Below are 12,868 nucleotides of genomic sequence, written 5' to 3'. Positions count from 1 at the left end.
ATGTATAAATAAATACTGAAATAAATAAATGTGTTAAAAATATTTTAGGACAAAAATAAAGAAATAAAAGTTGCAATACTCATTTATGTTTGTTTTTATATTTTTGCATATTTTTTGTATTTATTTATTTATGTTTGTTTTATATATTTTTTTGTACATGTATTTATTTATTTATATTTTTTGCACTACCATTCCTCCATACATTTTGCCATGTTTAAAATAGTTAGTACAATTGATTTATTTTTATTTATTTAATATACTGTATTCCAGTGGTGGCTTGTGACTGCTCATCTGAGGGGCGCTAATTCAAAATAAGTATTCGGAGTGTCGTGTGTTGCTTGTGTTTTCAAAATATGTGTTTGTTGTGTCATGTGATCCTATGTGCATCACGTGTTTTGTCAAAATAAGTGCCTGCTAACACGCGTCACAACCGTTTAAGATAAAAGAGACGCTCACGTTCACAAAATACAAGCAAGAGAGTGAAGACACTCCCTTAACATTAAACTCTCATTATCATGAGATTATGTGAGTATCTGTCAAAACGCGAGCGTCTCTTTTATCTTAAACCTTTTAGACGCGTCTGCAGCAGGCACTTATTTTGAGAAAACACGTGATGCACATAGGATCTCTCGACGCGCAGAACACATTTTGAAAAAAGGAACGACACACATGACGGGCTACATACATGTTGTGACAAACTTCACATCGAGCGCCCTCGAAAAAAGAAGTCACCGGCCGCCACTGCTGTATTCACTAATTCAGTGTTAGTTAGAAGTCAGCATTAGAGATCGATTTTAAAACAGAAGCAAAGTTCCCACTTTGCACTTTGTATATAGCAAGAAATTGAATGGATTAATTTGAGTGGATTTATTTATTGATGACCCTGACAGTGTTTGTATGCCTGTGTATGTGTGTTGTTTACGTCTAAGCTCTTGACTGTACAGTAGCATCAGATTTCCATCTTATCTGAACTGATCAGTACAGCAGATAAGAAGAACACTCTTAGTCAATTTTCTTACATTTCAAAATCTTCCCACTGCTGAGCTGTTCACAGACACCAGGAAATGAATAACTGTTTTAGGACGTTACTCCACAAAAACACAGGAATTAGGAAAAAGACAGGAATAGCTATTGCTCAAAACAGTCTATGACGGAGATTTATCATTTCTCTAGACAGTGTAGACTAAAACACATTTGATGTAAATAAATTTCTAGGGGGGTGACGAGACGCTTTCTCCACGAGATGAGACACAAGATTATGTTCACGAGAATGAGACAGGATGAGATTCTTACACTTTTTTTTATTTTTAGAAAACCTCAACGATAAAATAAATGAATGGAAGCTGAAACAACATAATTTTAAAATTATTTAAATCTAGGACTGTCCCTAACTATTATTTTGGTAATTGATAATAGAGTAATTTAATATCTTTTTGTAATAAAAATACACCCAATTGAGCAATAACCTTTAAATTGACATAATTATAAAACCAAATGGTTTTATTAAACAAAACATTAATATGTAGCCTACAAAAAACAACATTATTATAACAAATGCCTGCAGAGGGCACTAGCGGACTCGCGGACGTTACCTTTAGGGGTTGTGCACACCAAAACTTTTACCCCTGCGGCCGGCGCATGCTTTCAATTGTTTCCAATGGAAGCTCTTTGTTTTTGTCAAATAAGCCAGTAGCTAGCGGTTTTCTTCCACACTGAAAACCAGCGCTCGACGTTTTTTCCGCGCTCAGTGCTGAGCGCCAAGAGTTGAAACATATTCTACTTTGGATGAATACCTCCGCTCGTCCATCTCTGTTCTCACGCGGCCGTCCAATCACAGTGGAGGAGGGGCGGGACAAGTATCACAGCAACCAACCGTCTCACAACTGACGTATCAGAGCTACCAAAGCGCTCAGCTGAAGATAGCTGGCACTCCGCTGAAAAACAGCTTGCATTCGGCGTTGTCCAGGGGTTTTCAGCCTTGTTTAAAGGTTTTGGTGTGCACAACCCCTTAGTTTCATGTTAGAGTAATAGCTTACTTTTTGTAACGTTAGGCTGGTGCAGAGAGACGAGGATGACGAGGAGATACAAAAATAACAGATTTATCAACATTTAAAGACTACAACAATACTCGCAAAACACAGGTAACATTCGAGATTGACAATAACGGACAACAATGGGGAGAACAGATACAAAGTGATGATAATAGATGCCAGGGGAGGATAATTACAAACACAGTTCAAGTGAAAGAGTGAAGAGGATGAGGGGAGAATTATGGGGTTGAATGACAGGAAAACAGACGAGGATGTAACACTTTTATAGCCTGGTCCAACCAGACTCTCGTACATTCATTTCATTTGTGCAGAGAGTCTGGCCATGCTCCATTGCAAAGCGTTTCTTCCTTTAAGGAGGGTCCTCTGTTGAAGTTTAAAACTATTGGATCTGCCCAGAGTCACTCTGAATCTGCCATAACCAATCGCTAACGTTTGGTCGTGACGTATATCATGGCCGGAAACAACAAGTACGAATAATCAGACCAACAAAACCTGGTTCTTGCTCCGGCTTTAACTTGTGTATATTCGATAGTTTTGCAACAACGGACCGAATAGATTTTCTCACATCTTTCTCCGCTGCCATTACTGAACTACAACTCAAACTGACGCACGACCTCAACGTCATCGTTCTTAGCCACCCCCATCTGTTTGCTTATTGGTCCTGCAGATTTTTGCAGGAGAAAACGAAACTCTACAGAGCAGTCCCAGACGTAGTACTGAAGCGAAATGAAAATTAAGCGGAAGCACGTAGGAGGGCGGAGCCAGGCTAACCCTTTTAGCCAAACAACATTTAAATATTAAAAACACTTTAATATTTGTCCAATTCTTTACACTAGAAAAATTATACAGCCACTGTCATTTTCACAAACCCAACGCGTCTCAGACTTTATACCCAAGTTCCCAAACTAACAACGAAGAAATCGTGTGACATAACCTCGCAAGATCTCGCCACACCCTTATACATTTTACATAAAGCACATTTATTGGTTACAAAACTTGTGTGACTTCCTTTCTAACATAAACACAAACTCATTTGCATTACATATTCAGGTTTATGAAGGCATGTGTAGGTTAACCATGCATCAATTGTGCCAAATTTCATTGGTTTTGTGGTTTGAATTTGTAAATGAGATATAAGAGTAAACTAGCCACTAAATGCATTCATTGAGCACATTGTGTACTTTTGGGTGAACTGTTCCTTAAAGCACAATTGCGTTTATTGCGAATATTGAGGCTACAGCACCTGCTCTTCTTTTTTTAATCTGAACATGTTCAGTATTAAAATCACATCAATAATGCAGTTATTCATCCATGTAATCCTCATCAGTGGTAATTAAAAGAAGAACAATGGCATTGAATTATTCATATGCTATTTGAGCATTTAGGTGCTTTTATTTTGGTAGGGTCTTGTCAATCTTCTCCTAAATGGAGTTCGGTTTCAGATTTCCACCAATGGGTTGTCACATTCCAAGTTTAATATTGTCTTTTCATTGCCAGTAATAGTGTCTGTCAGGATTGAGGCATGACTTGCACTCCTCTTGTCTTTCATTGTTGTTGTGTTGTGGCGGTCTTTACGTAGGCCTTATAACAATGGCCTTAACCTCACCTTCTCTCTGTTAGCATCATTGCAATTGGCTTAAGTTTCAGCAAAAAACAAATAGAAATGCCTAGACTTAAAGGTCTTGTGTTCGTCTTGTATTCGCACTTCTTACAACAGACGTTGGTATGGTGGACTTTAAAGCTTACATTTTTTGGTAAAAACTTCTAATCTGTTGTTCTTACAGATTACAGAGTTTTACTACAAACTTTTTGAATAATGAAGTCGCTGTGTCATGCATTAATTATTAACAGGAGGCTTAAATGTGGCTGAGATTTAGAGAGATAATGTTTCCGAAAATACATTTAAAATGAGTGTTGAATCCCTAATGGCTTTTGTTGTCTCGGCTTGGCAGACCTTATCTGTTGCTTTCAATTATATGTCAAGGTCTTTATGGGAAAGAGGTAAAAGCATTGGCCCTAATAAGGCTTTTAGTCTTGGGTTTCACAGTCTTCTGTGGATTACATTAACAAAATAAGATGTATGAGACACTCCCTCTGGTGAGGGATATACGGATTATCTTAAGGAATTAAAATTACGCTAAAAGATTGACTTGAGAACACTTCTTTGGGTTTTTGTCATGATATTGTGTTATAATGAACTTATATTATGCACTAGCATAATGTTGATGTTACTTATTACTTTGTTTTTCTTTATAATATATTTGAACATCAAAAATTCATACATTACATTTGTTAGTCTAGCATGACCTCTGACCTCTCCTTTTTGTCTATTTGCAGATATACCATTCGGTGGGACTCCGCCTCCAGCATACACTTATGATGTTGAAAGAGGGGAGGAGCTACGTTTGCCTCCTGACCTTGGGTCCTACGCAGATGATTCCCTCTCCTGCTCCCCACGCCTTCATCCAAAGGCCAGAGGGATCAGAGAGACCCCCTCTTTGGGATCTCTGAAGTCTACTAAATCAGTAAGGGACATTCAAGTTTAACGGGCTAACCTTAGATTTAACCATCATGCTCTGTATAGGTTTTTTATATGATTTTGGGGGCAGGGTTTAGATTAATCCAAGACTAGGCCTTAGTTATATTAGGACATTTAAGTAGTTTTTCAAACCTACCTTACACAAAACAATACTGACAGGCATCTTAAGACGAAACAATGAAACTGATATGTTTTGATATGTGAGTGCAAGCTGTTTTCAGTTATGAAAGTTTAAACATGCACTTTAATCTGGGACTAAGATTAAGCCCTTACCGGGAAACCCCATCATATTTAATATTATAGTAGTTACTTAAAGTTATGTACAATATGCTATGTACTTTTGACTCCATCTTCCTTTATTATTATATATATATATATATATATATATATATATATATATATATATATATATATATATATATATATATATATATATATATATATATTCCATGGATTATCTGGTCTTTACCTCTAAAAAATCTGTACTGCATATTTTAGGAATTAGTTTTGGATTATGATGCAAAAGAATTGCTAGCACTTGGGGTCTGGAATGTGTTTTTGGCTGATCTGTGTAACTTGCAATTTCACCTCCCTGGACATTTACAGACGGAGTTGGACATAGAGAAAGGGTTGGAGATGAGGAAATGGGTCCTATCAGGGATCTTGGCCAGCGAGGAGACCTATCTCAGCCACTTGGAGGCACTCTTACTGGTAAGTACTGGTTTTTAAGTCATCACTTTTACTCTTCAAAGAGATCTTTTAAAGCAGTGCTGAGCTTTGCACATTCAGTGTAACTCAGATGCTTATAAAATGGAAGCACGCTGACTCCCTTTGACCTTGTGTTGTTTGTCGTAGCCTATGAAGCCCCTGAAAGCGGCCGCCACCACCTCCCAGCCTGTGTTAACCCTGCAGCAGATAGAAACCATTTTCTTCAAAGTGCCTGAGCTCCATGAGATCCACAAAGACTTTTATGATGGCCTTTTACCCAGAGTTCAACAGTGGAGCCATTGTCAATGTGTGGGTGACCTCTTCCAGAAGCTGGTGAGCAATGTTGTTTAATATAAACTGGCACTGTAAATAGGCCTTGGGCTGGGTGGTATGACCGTATGTATCTTACAGCAGTAGAATTGTGTCAATAGATTCACTGTATTGTGTATACTGCAGTAATTTGTTTTTGGCTCGACCGTTGCATAATATGAAGCTGTTTTGCACAAGACAAATGCATTCCTTTGTCATTTCAAATTAACTTGGACCTTGTTTATTTGTGAAGTATTGCAATCAATGGATTGCATGAAAATAGCAAAAGTTTTTTTTTTAACATATTTTTATCTTAAAGGTGCAGTGTGTACATTTTAGCAGCATCTAGTTGTGGGGTTGCAACCAACGGCTCAGTCCACTGTTCACCCTTCACTTTTGAAACGCATAGAGAAGCTATGGTAGCCGCCACCGTAAAAATATGTTATCGTCAGAGACAACTTAGTAAAAAAGTTTGTCCATTAAGGGCTTCTGTAGAAACATGGTGGCAAAAAAGGCAACTTCCACGTAAGGGGACCCTCTGTGTATGTAGATAAAAACGTCTCATTCTAAGGTAATAAAAACATAACGGTTCATTTTAAAAGGTCTTTATACACCCCTGATAATATAGTTTTGTATATTATTTTGCATTTCTGTCAAGAGATCCTTCTGAAAATTACACACTGCGGCTTTAATTCCTAATAAAAAAAATTTAATTGTCATGTAATATTATCCAAATGTAGAATGGCTTATATTGTAATATAAGATAACGATTATGATTACTCATTATAGCAGATAAATCGGACAGTCACTTGATGCCACGTGCATGTGTGTAATTTGGGTAATCCATACATGATGTTTTTATCAGACCACCCGAGATGTTTCTGAAATGATTTTTAAAGTAGTCCCTCTTCAAAGCATGCCTCTTTAGTCTCTCCTCCCTGAGGAAAATTTCCTTTGATAACTGGTTTAGTGAGCTTCACCAGCGACTGCCATGTTATTCCATTCGACACAATTAGCTGTGGAAACTGAAACTTTACTTACTTCTTTATAGACGCCCGCAGGACTCAATGCTCGTGCAGATGAAAGCTTTTCAAAGCCACATGATTGCAAGTAAAACAGATAGGGGGTCTAGGGTTGGTGTGGCTGCAGACATTATGCTGGGGTTGAAAGGTACAGTAGTAGGGTTATGGTGTACCCAGGGGCGTAGATCTTATTGCTCAGGTGGACATTTAAGAAAATAAATTGCTATGAATGCTAGATTAGTAAATGAATTGCGGCAATTCAAGGGTGAGAAGAATGTATTTGGTTACACAACACTCTAAAAACAAACGGTGCTAAATAATAGCACTTAAAGTGGTTCTTGGCTCGTAATCATAGAGGAACCATTTTTAATGCTATAGTACCTATGAAACACCTACGAAGAACCATACGGGGGTCATGTAGCACCACTGTAGCACCATATATGGTTCTACATAACACTATATGGTGCTACACAGGTACTTAAAATGGTTCCCCTATGATTACAAGCCAAGACCACTTTTAGTGCTATTTAGCACCGTTTGTTTTTAGAGTGTAGGTTAACATGAAATTGACATTAGGCAGCGCTACCAGTAATTGTAATATATTTATTTGATGACTTGTCAAAGTTATAAACAAGTTATAAGCGTATCTTTCAGTCCTCTTGAGGATCTACCCCCATGGCCTTAGCTATGATTTTGAGGTCACTAGCTGTAAGTCTCTTTTTGAAAACATAGATATTGAGGTTGTGCCTGGAGGCTGTGTCCATTGTGGTCTTATTTGGACTGTTAATCTCATAGGGATTATATTGTTAGCTGCAAATACCTGTGGTTATTAACACAAAGATGTTAAGCATTTCTGTAGCTTATTTGTTTCTCCTTTCACCAGTTTTGGTGGGTTTGTATAGAGGTGTATTTGTGTCTGTTTCTTACACAGAAATTATAATGAATTTAATATATACATGTATAAATCTCTGCCATGTCATTTTTAATAGGTCCAATTTTCCCCCCACAATTATAACATATTTTTATTATCAAATGATTACATACTGAGGCTTTAAAGTAGTCTTGTTTTCACCTGCTAGAAGCTCTCGCTCTCTCTCTCTCGCTCTCTCTCTCTCTCTCTCTCTCTCTCTCTCTCTCTCTCTCTCTCTCTCTCTCTCTCTCTCTCTCTCTCTCTCTCTATCTCTCAGGGTGTGTGTCTTTTACACAGAAAGGGGTAAATAAACAGGAAATCCCATAGGGAGAAACGACAGCGCAGTATTTAATGGACAGAGAGCCCAGTGTTTGTTCTGTTTTCCAGAAAACATGATGTCATTTAGGAGGGCATGTGTCTGCCCTGGAAACCCACTTACTGTTGGGCTTTCCCACTCCCTGCCTGTGGACTGCCAGCTCCCACAGCATGGCATCTACTCACCCCTAACTTCTCATATGTGTTAAGTCCAGAAACTGTCTCAGATGTTATTTTTCCACTATAAAGTCAGCATAGCTGGAGAGATTAATAGAACTCTAAAAACGATTTAGTCTAAATAATTAAAATGTATGATGTTTTATAATGTTGGACATTGGGTGCCATCGGATATTTGCTCATTTCCAAGTCAAGTTGAAATGTCCAAAAATTATTTGTACACAACATTTTCGGTAGCCTTAAAGGCGCAATGTGTAATTTTAAAAAAGGATCTCTTGACAGTAATGCAAAATAATATACAAAACTATATTATCAGAGGTGTATAAAGACCATTTTATAATGAACAGTTATGTTTTTATTATCTTAGAATGAGACGCTTTTATCTACATACACAGAGGGTCCCCTTACGTGGAAGTTGCCATTTTGTACCACCATGTTTCTACAGAAGCCCTTAACGGACATACTTTTTTTACTAAGATGTCTCCGTCAATTACATGTTTTTCCGGTGGCGGCTACCATAGCTTCTCTATGCATTTCAAAAGCGAGAGGTGAGCAGTGGACTGAGCCGTTGGTTGCAATTCGCAACCTCACCACTGAATGCCGCTAACATTTGACACACTGTACCTTTAAAGGAACAGTATGTAGGATTGTGGCCAAAACTGGTATTGCAATCACAAAACTTGTGGCTAAAATTGGTACTGCAATCACACAACTGGTGGCCAATACACAACATGACAACATAAAAATCAGTTGAGGGCTGCAAGTCCACTTTTTAAATGACAATATCCTGGCAGGACCACTGTTGTCAGTGATATAAGTATTTGAAATGTAAATGATTTCTTAATGTCTAGTGACATATCAGGGCCATTTTATGATTAATTGATATACATTTCTTACATTACTTTAAGAAGCTGTATTCTCAACAGCAGTAAGAGATTTCTATTGATATTTCATAATCATGCCAACAAATTTAAATGAGCTCAGATTATCTTTGCCCTCACATCTTGGATAAATTCACTGATCAGCTATTAAATGCTAGTATATTATTTATTTTACTCCATTAATAGTCAGCTAGAGGACTTAATGGTTAAAGCATAGTTTAAAAACTTGTATTCCTTATTCTTTTGGATCAATGGTGCTAACACTCTGTATCCTTCACTGGTTTCCCTAGTTGCAGTATAATGGCAGTGTCGAGGAAGTGCTTGACTTTTTTGTCCCATGACAAGCTTCATCCCTGCTCATTCTCTTTTAATCCCAGTGTTGGCAATCCTCACAACGTTGCCATGGAAAATGCTTGTTATCCATGCCCGTTTCACAGTTGTTGTCTTTTAAATGGTGTTTTTTCTTCATCGGACAAACGCTCATTCACAGCGACATTTTGGCTTCGTTTAGCCCAAGTTACTTTGTCTTTGTCACAGCATGAATTCATCCTCCTTAAGACTCTCTTTTAGAAATGCTCTGGGAAATAAAGTTTTGGAAGACGAGGGAAATCACTTGACTGTTCAATGATGGCTATCTTTTGATATATATTTACGAAATGTTTCGCACATGCCTGTTCTTGACCAAGCAAACTTTTTACAAAGACAGCTATCAACTGCTGCATTGTCATAGCATGTCGGTTGTTCATTTTGGTTTAAGAGCTGTCGTGCTTATGCCTTGTCAGGATGGTATTTGCTTGTTTCTGAACCATGTCAGCCATGCTAAAACAGGCCTACACTGTAAAAAATTCTTTAGAAATTACAGTATTACTGGGTATTACTGGCAACTAGCTGCCGGTAACTTACTGTAGATTTTACATTTATGTTATTTACTGGCAACAGTTTGTTCAAAGTTAAATGAACATGAAACATTTACAGTCTTTTTCTTTTACAGTAAGTTACTGGCAACCTGCTGCATAATTACAGCTAATTTTTTTTACAGTGTACTCTACTTTAGTATGCAGAATGAAGCCAGTGTAGCACGAATGAGTGATCACTAAGATTTTTACTTTTAAATATCATCTTCTCTCTTTATGATCCTATACAGGCCAGCCAGCTCGGGGTATACAGGGCTTTTGTAGACAACTACAAGACAGCTGTGGAAATGGCTGAAAAGTGTTGTCAGGCAAATTCTCAGTTTGCTGAGATTTCAGAGGTCAGTTTAAGGGCAATTATATTATTTTGTCAAAAAGAGATTATGTATTTGCTTGGGTGTGGATTTATTTATTGGTTTACCATTCCTCAGAATCTAAAAGTCAGGAGTGCCAAAGAGGTTAAAGATCAGAATGCCAAGAACTCTTTGGAAAGTAAGAGATCATTAATTATTTATTATTAGTAACCTTACAATATGTGATAGTGGACCACAAAACCAATCATAATGGTCATTTTTTGGAATAAATATCATTTTCATTGATTTATGGTTTGTTTGGATAGGACAATATCTTGCAGAAATAAATTTTTTTTAAAATCTGGAATCTGATTGAGAAATATTGAGAAAATCACCTTTAAAGGGACACTCCACTTTTTTTTGAAAATATTCTCATTTCCTAGCTCCCCTACAGTTAAATATTTTTAATATATTTTAAGCATTTTGGAATCCATTCAGCCGATCTCTGGGTCTGGCTGTACCACTTTTAGCATAGCTTAGCACAATCCATTGATTCTGATTAGACCATTAGCATCACGCTCAAAAATAACGCAAGGGCACTCAAAGGCGCAATTACATTGCGCAGCAGCCGAAAATAGTCCCCTTAGTAACTTTCAATAGCAGGTGCCTATTTTCGGGCATCATTGCGCCTCCTGCAGCCATGTTACGGCAGCAAAGTCCTTGATTATTACGCCAGAATGAGAGTATAGTTCCTAGCCATATCTGCCTAGAAATTTTCTTTTAATTTTCTGTCGGTACACGATGTAACTACAGAAGAGTCAAGTTTTAAATAGGAAAAATATCCAAAGCCTTTGGTTATTTTTGAGCGTGATGCTAATGGTCTAATCAGATTCAATGGATTGTGCTAAGCTATGCTAACAGTGGTACAGCCAGATGCAGAGATCAGCTGAATGGATTTCAAAAAGGTAAAAATCAAATGTTTAACTTAGGGAAGCTAGAAAATGAGTAGTATATTTTCAAAAAAAAGTTGAGTGTCCCTTTAAAGTTGTCCAAATGTTTCTGTTTGCCGCATGGTTCTGTTTATTAACAAACAAATCAGAATTATTATAATCAGTATATTACAATGGTATCCATGATTGTATGATTGATTGTTTATGTGAGAAAATTCGAAATAAAGTGTTGAAAAAATAAAGTTGTCCAAATGACGTCCTTAGCAACACATATTACTAATGACAAATACATTTTTGGTATATTTACGGTAGGAATTTAATAAAATATGTTAATGGACATAATCTGTACTTAATATCCGTTTATTAAAAAAAAAATGTTCAATTAAAATGTATTTATATAGCGCTTTTCACAATTGTTTAGTTGTTTCAAACCAGCTTTACATTAATAAATCCAGGAGAAAACACAGAAAAATTGGTGGACAACGTAAGAAGCAGAGTAGAGTGGCTTAGATTAAACCGTACTAGTAAAAATGTACAGTAACGTATAGACAAGTCAAGCCAATGTCAGCTGACTCCCTAGGGGTTGAAAAAAAACTCCTAGGGGAAAAAACCTTCCGGCTTTTTAGTCAGGAGGAAAAAGTCCTAGAAAAACAAGATTTTTGCCATTAAAAATAAATTATTTTGATCTTTACTATGTATTCTTGGCTATTGCTACAGATATACCTGTGAAATTTATGACTGTTTTTGTGGTCCAGGGTTACATATTATATTTTATGTATAGCCTTTTATAACCACTAATAGACACTCATATTCTCCTAACTTTTATTCCCTATCTTAACTATTCTCAGCCCTGCTGTATAAACCAGTGGATCGAGTTACCCGTAGTACCCTAGTACTCCACGTAAGTAAATCGCTTCACTGTTTTGTCAATTCTAAACATACAATGAGCATATTTACAGATTATTTCCACAAAGATCTTTTTTTATGTATGACCATGGGCTGTATATCTTTGCTTGTTTAATAAACCTGTGTTTTGCTATAGAGGTTTTTTGATTGCTGTGTATTGAATGTGTGTGTTTCTCTAAATGTAGGACCTACTGAAGCACACCCCATCTAATCATCCAGATCTCCCTCTGCTGCAGGACGCCCTCCGCATCTCTCAAAATTTCCTTTCTAGTATTAATGAGGAGATCACACCCCGCCGTCAGTCTATGACAGTGAAGAAAGGAGAGGTCAGTTCTGCACACTACCAAGATCAGCTGTAATGCTAAAAATATTCTCAAAAATATGGATCTCTAATGCCCCAGTGTGTCCTACTATTCCTCCTGCTATTTTCACAGTGTCTCAAAGTTTAACTGTATTTCTCAAAATTGCACATGTAAACAACTTCATTCTGAAATGTGTTCACTTTAAAAGCAGTCCTAGCTATCGGTCCCTACATTCAGTTACCTGTCCCCCCTGAAAATTGACGAAGGTTTGTTTGTTTTCTTGCCTTATACATAATACTGAGACGCTCACTTTTCGTAATCTCTCAAGGGTCCACTCTATAACACAATCACCTCCCGCTTTCCTGTACCCCTTCCTCCTTTATCATGGTCATTTTCGCGAAACAGTCACGACTCGCAAGAAGTGTCTCAACACCCTTCCGAGTTTCAGTATAAACACACACACGCACACTCTTACGACCCCTCCAATCTCTGAGTCAGCCGACATGATACTAGACTTCCTCGGAGATTACTGGAAAACTGTGTGGGAAGGATCTCACTCACTGTCTGTGGGTTTTTGGACATGCCGGACATTTT

General features: G+C 37.3%; 1 protein-coding gene across 1 annotated transcript in view; it reads left to right on the top strand.

Annotated features, from left to right (window-relative positions):
• LOC129414104 (breakpoint cluster region protein) overlaps positions 1–12,868 on the top strand; it is a 48,272-nt gene that overhangs the window by 18,485 nt on the left and 16,919 nt on the right. The window contains exons 2-8 of the mRNA XM_073867752.1: positions 4,389–4,576; positions 5,197–5,301; positions 5,446–5,631; positions 10,057–10,164; positions 10,255–10,315; positions 11,915–11,967; positions 12,158–12,298. Of these exons, the coding sequence (XP_073723853.1) occupies positions 4,389–4,576; positions 5,197–5,301; positions 5,446–5,631; positions 10,057–10,164; positions 10,255–10,315; positions 11,915–11,967; positions 12,158–12,298 (842 nt within the window). The remainder of the gene's footprint in view (positions 1–4,388; positions 4,577–5,196; positions 5,302–5,445; positions 5,632–10,056; positions 10,165–10,254; positions 10,316–11,914; positions 11,968–12,157; positions 12,299–12,868) is intronic.

The sequence above is a fragment of the Misgurnus anguillicaudatus genome, chromosome 5 (assembly GCF_027580225.2).
Source record: "Misgurnus anguillicaudatus chromosome 5, ASM2758022v2, whole genome shotgun sequence".
In the NCBI taxonomy this organism is placed as follows: domain Eukaryota; kingdom Metazoa; phylum Chordata; class Actinopteri; order Cypriniformes; family Cobitidae; genus Misgurnus; species Misgurnus anguillicaudatus.
This window is presented reverse-complemented; position numbering and strand designations above follow the sequence as displayed.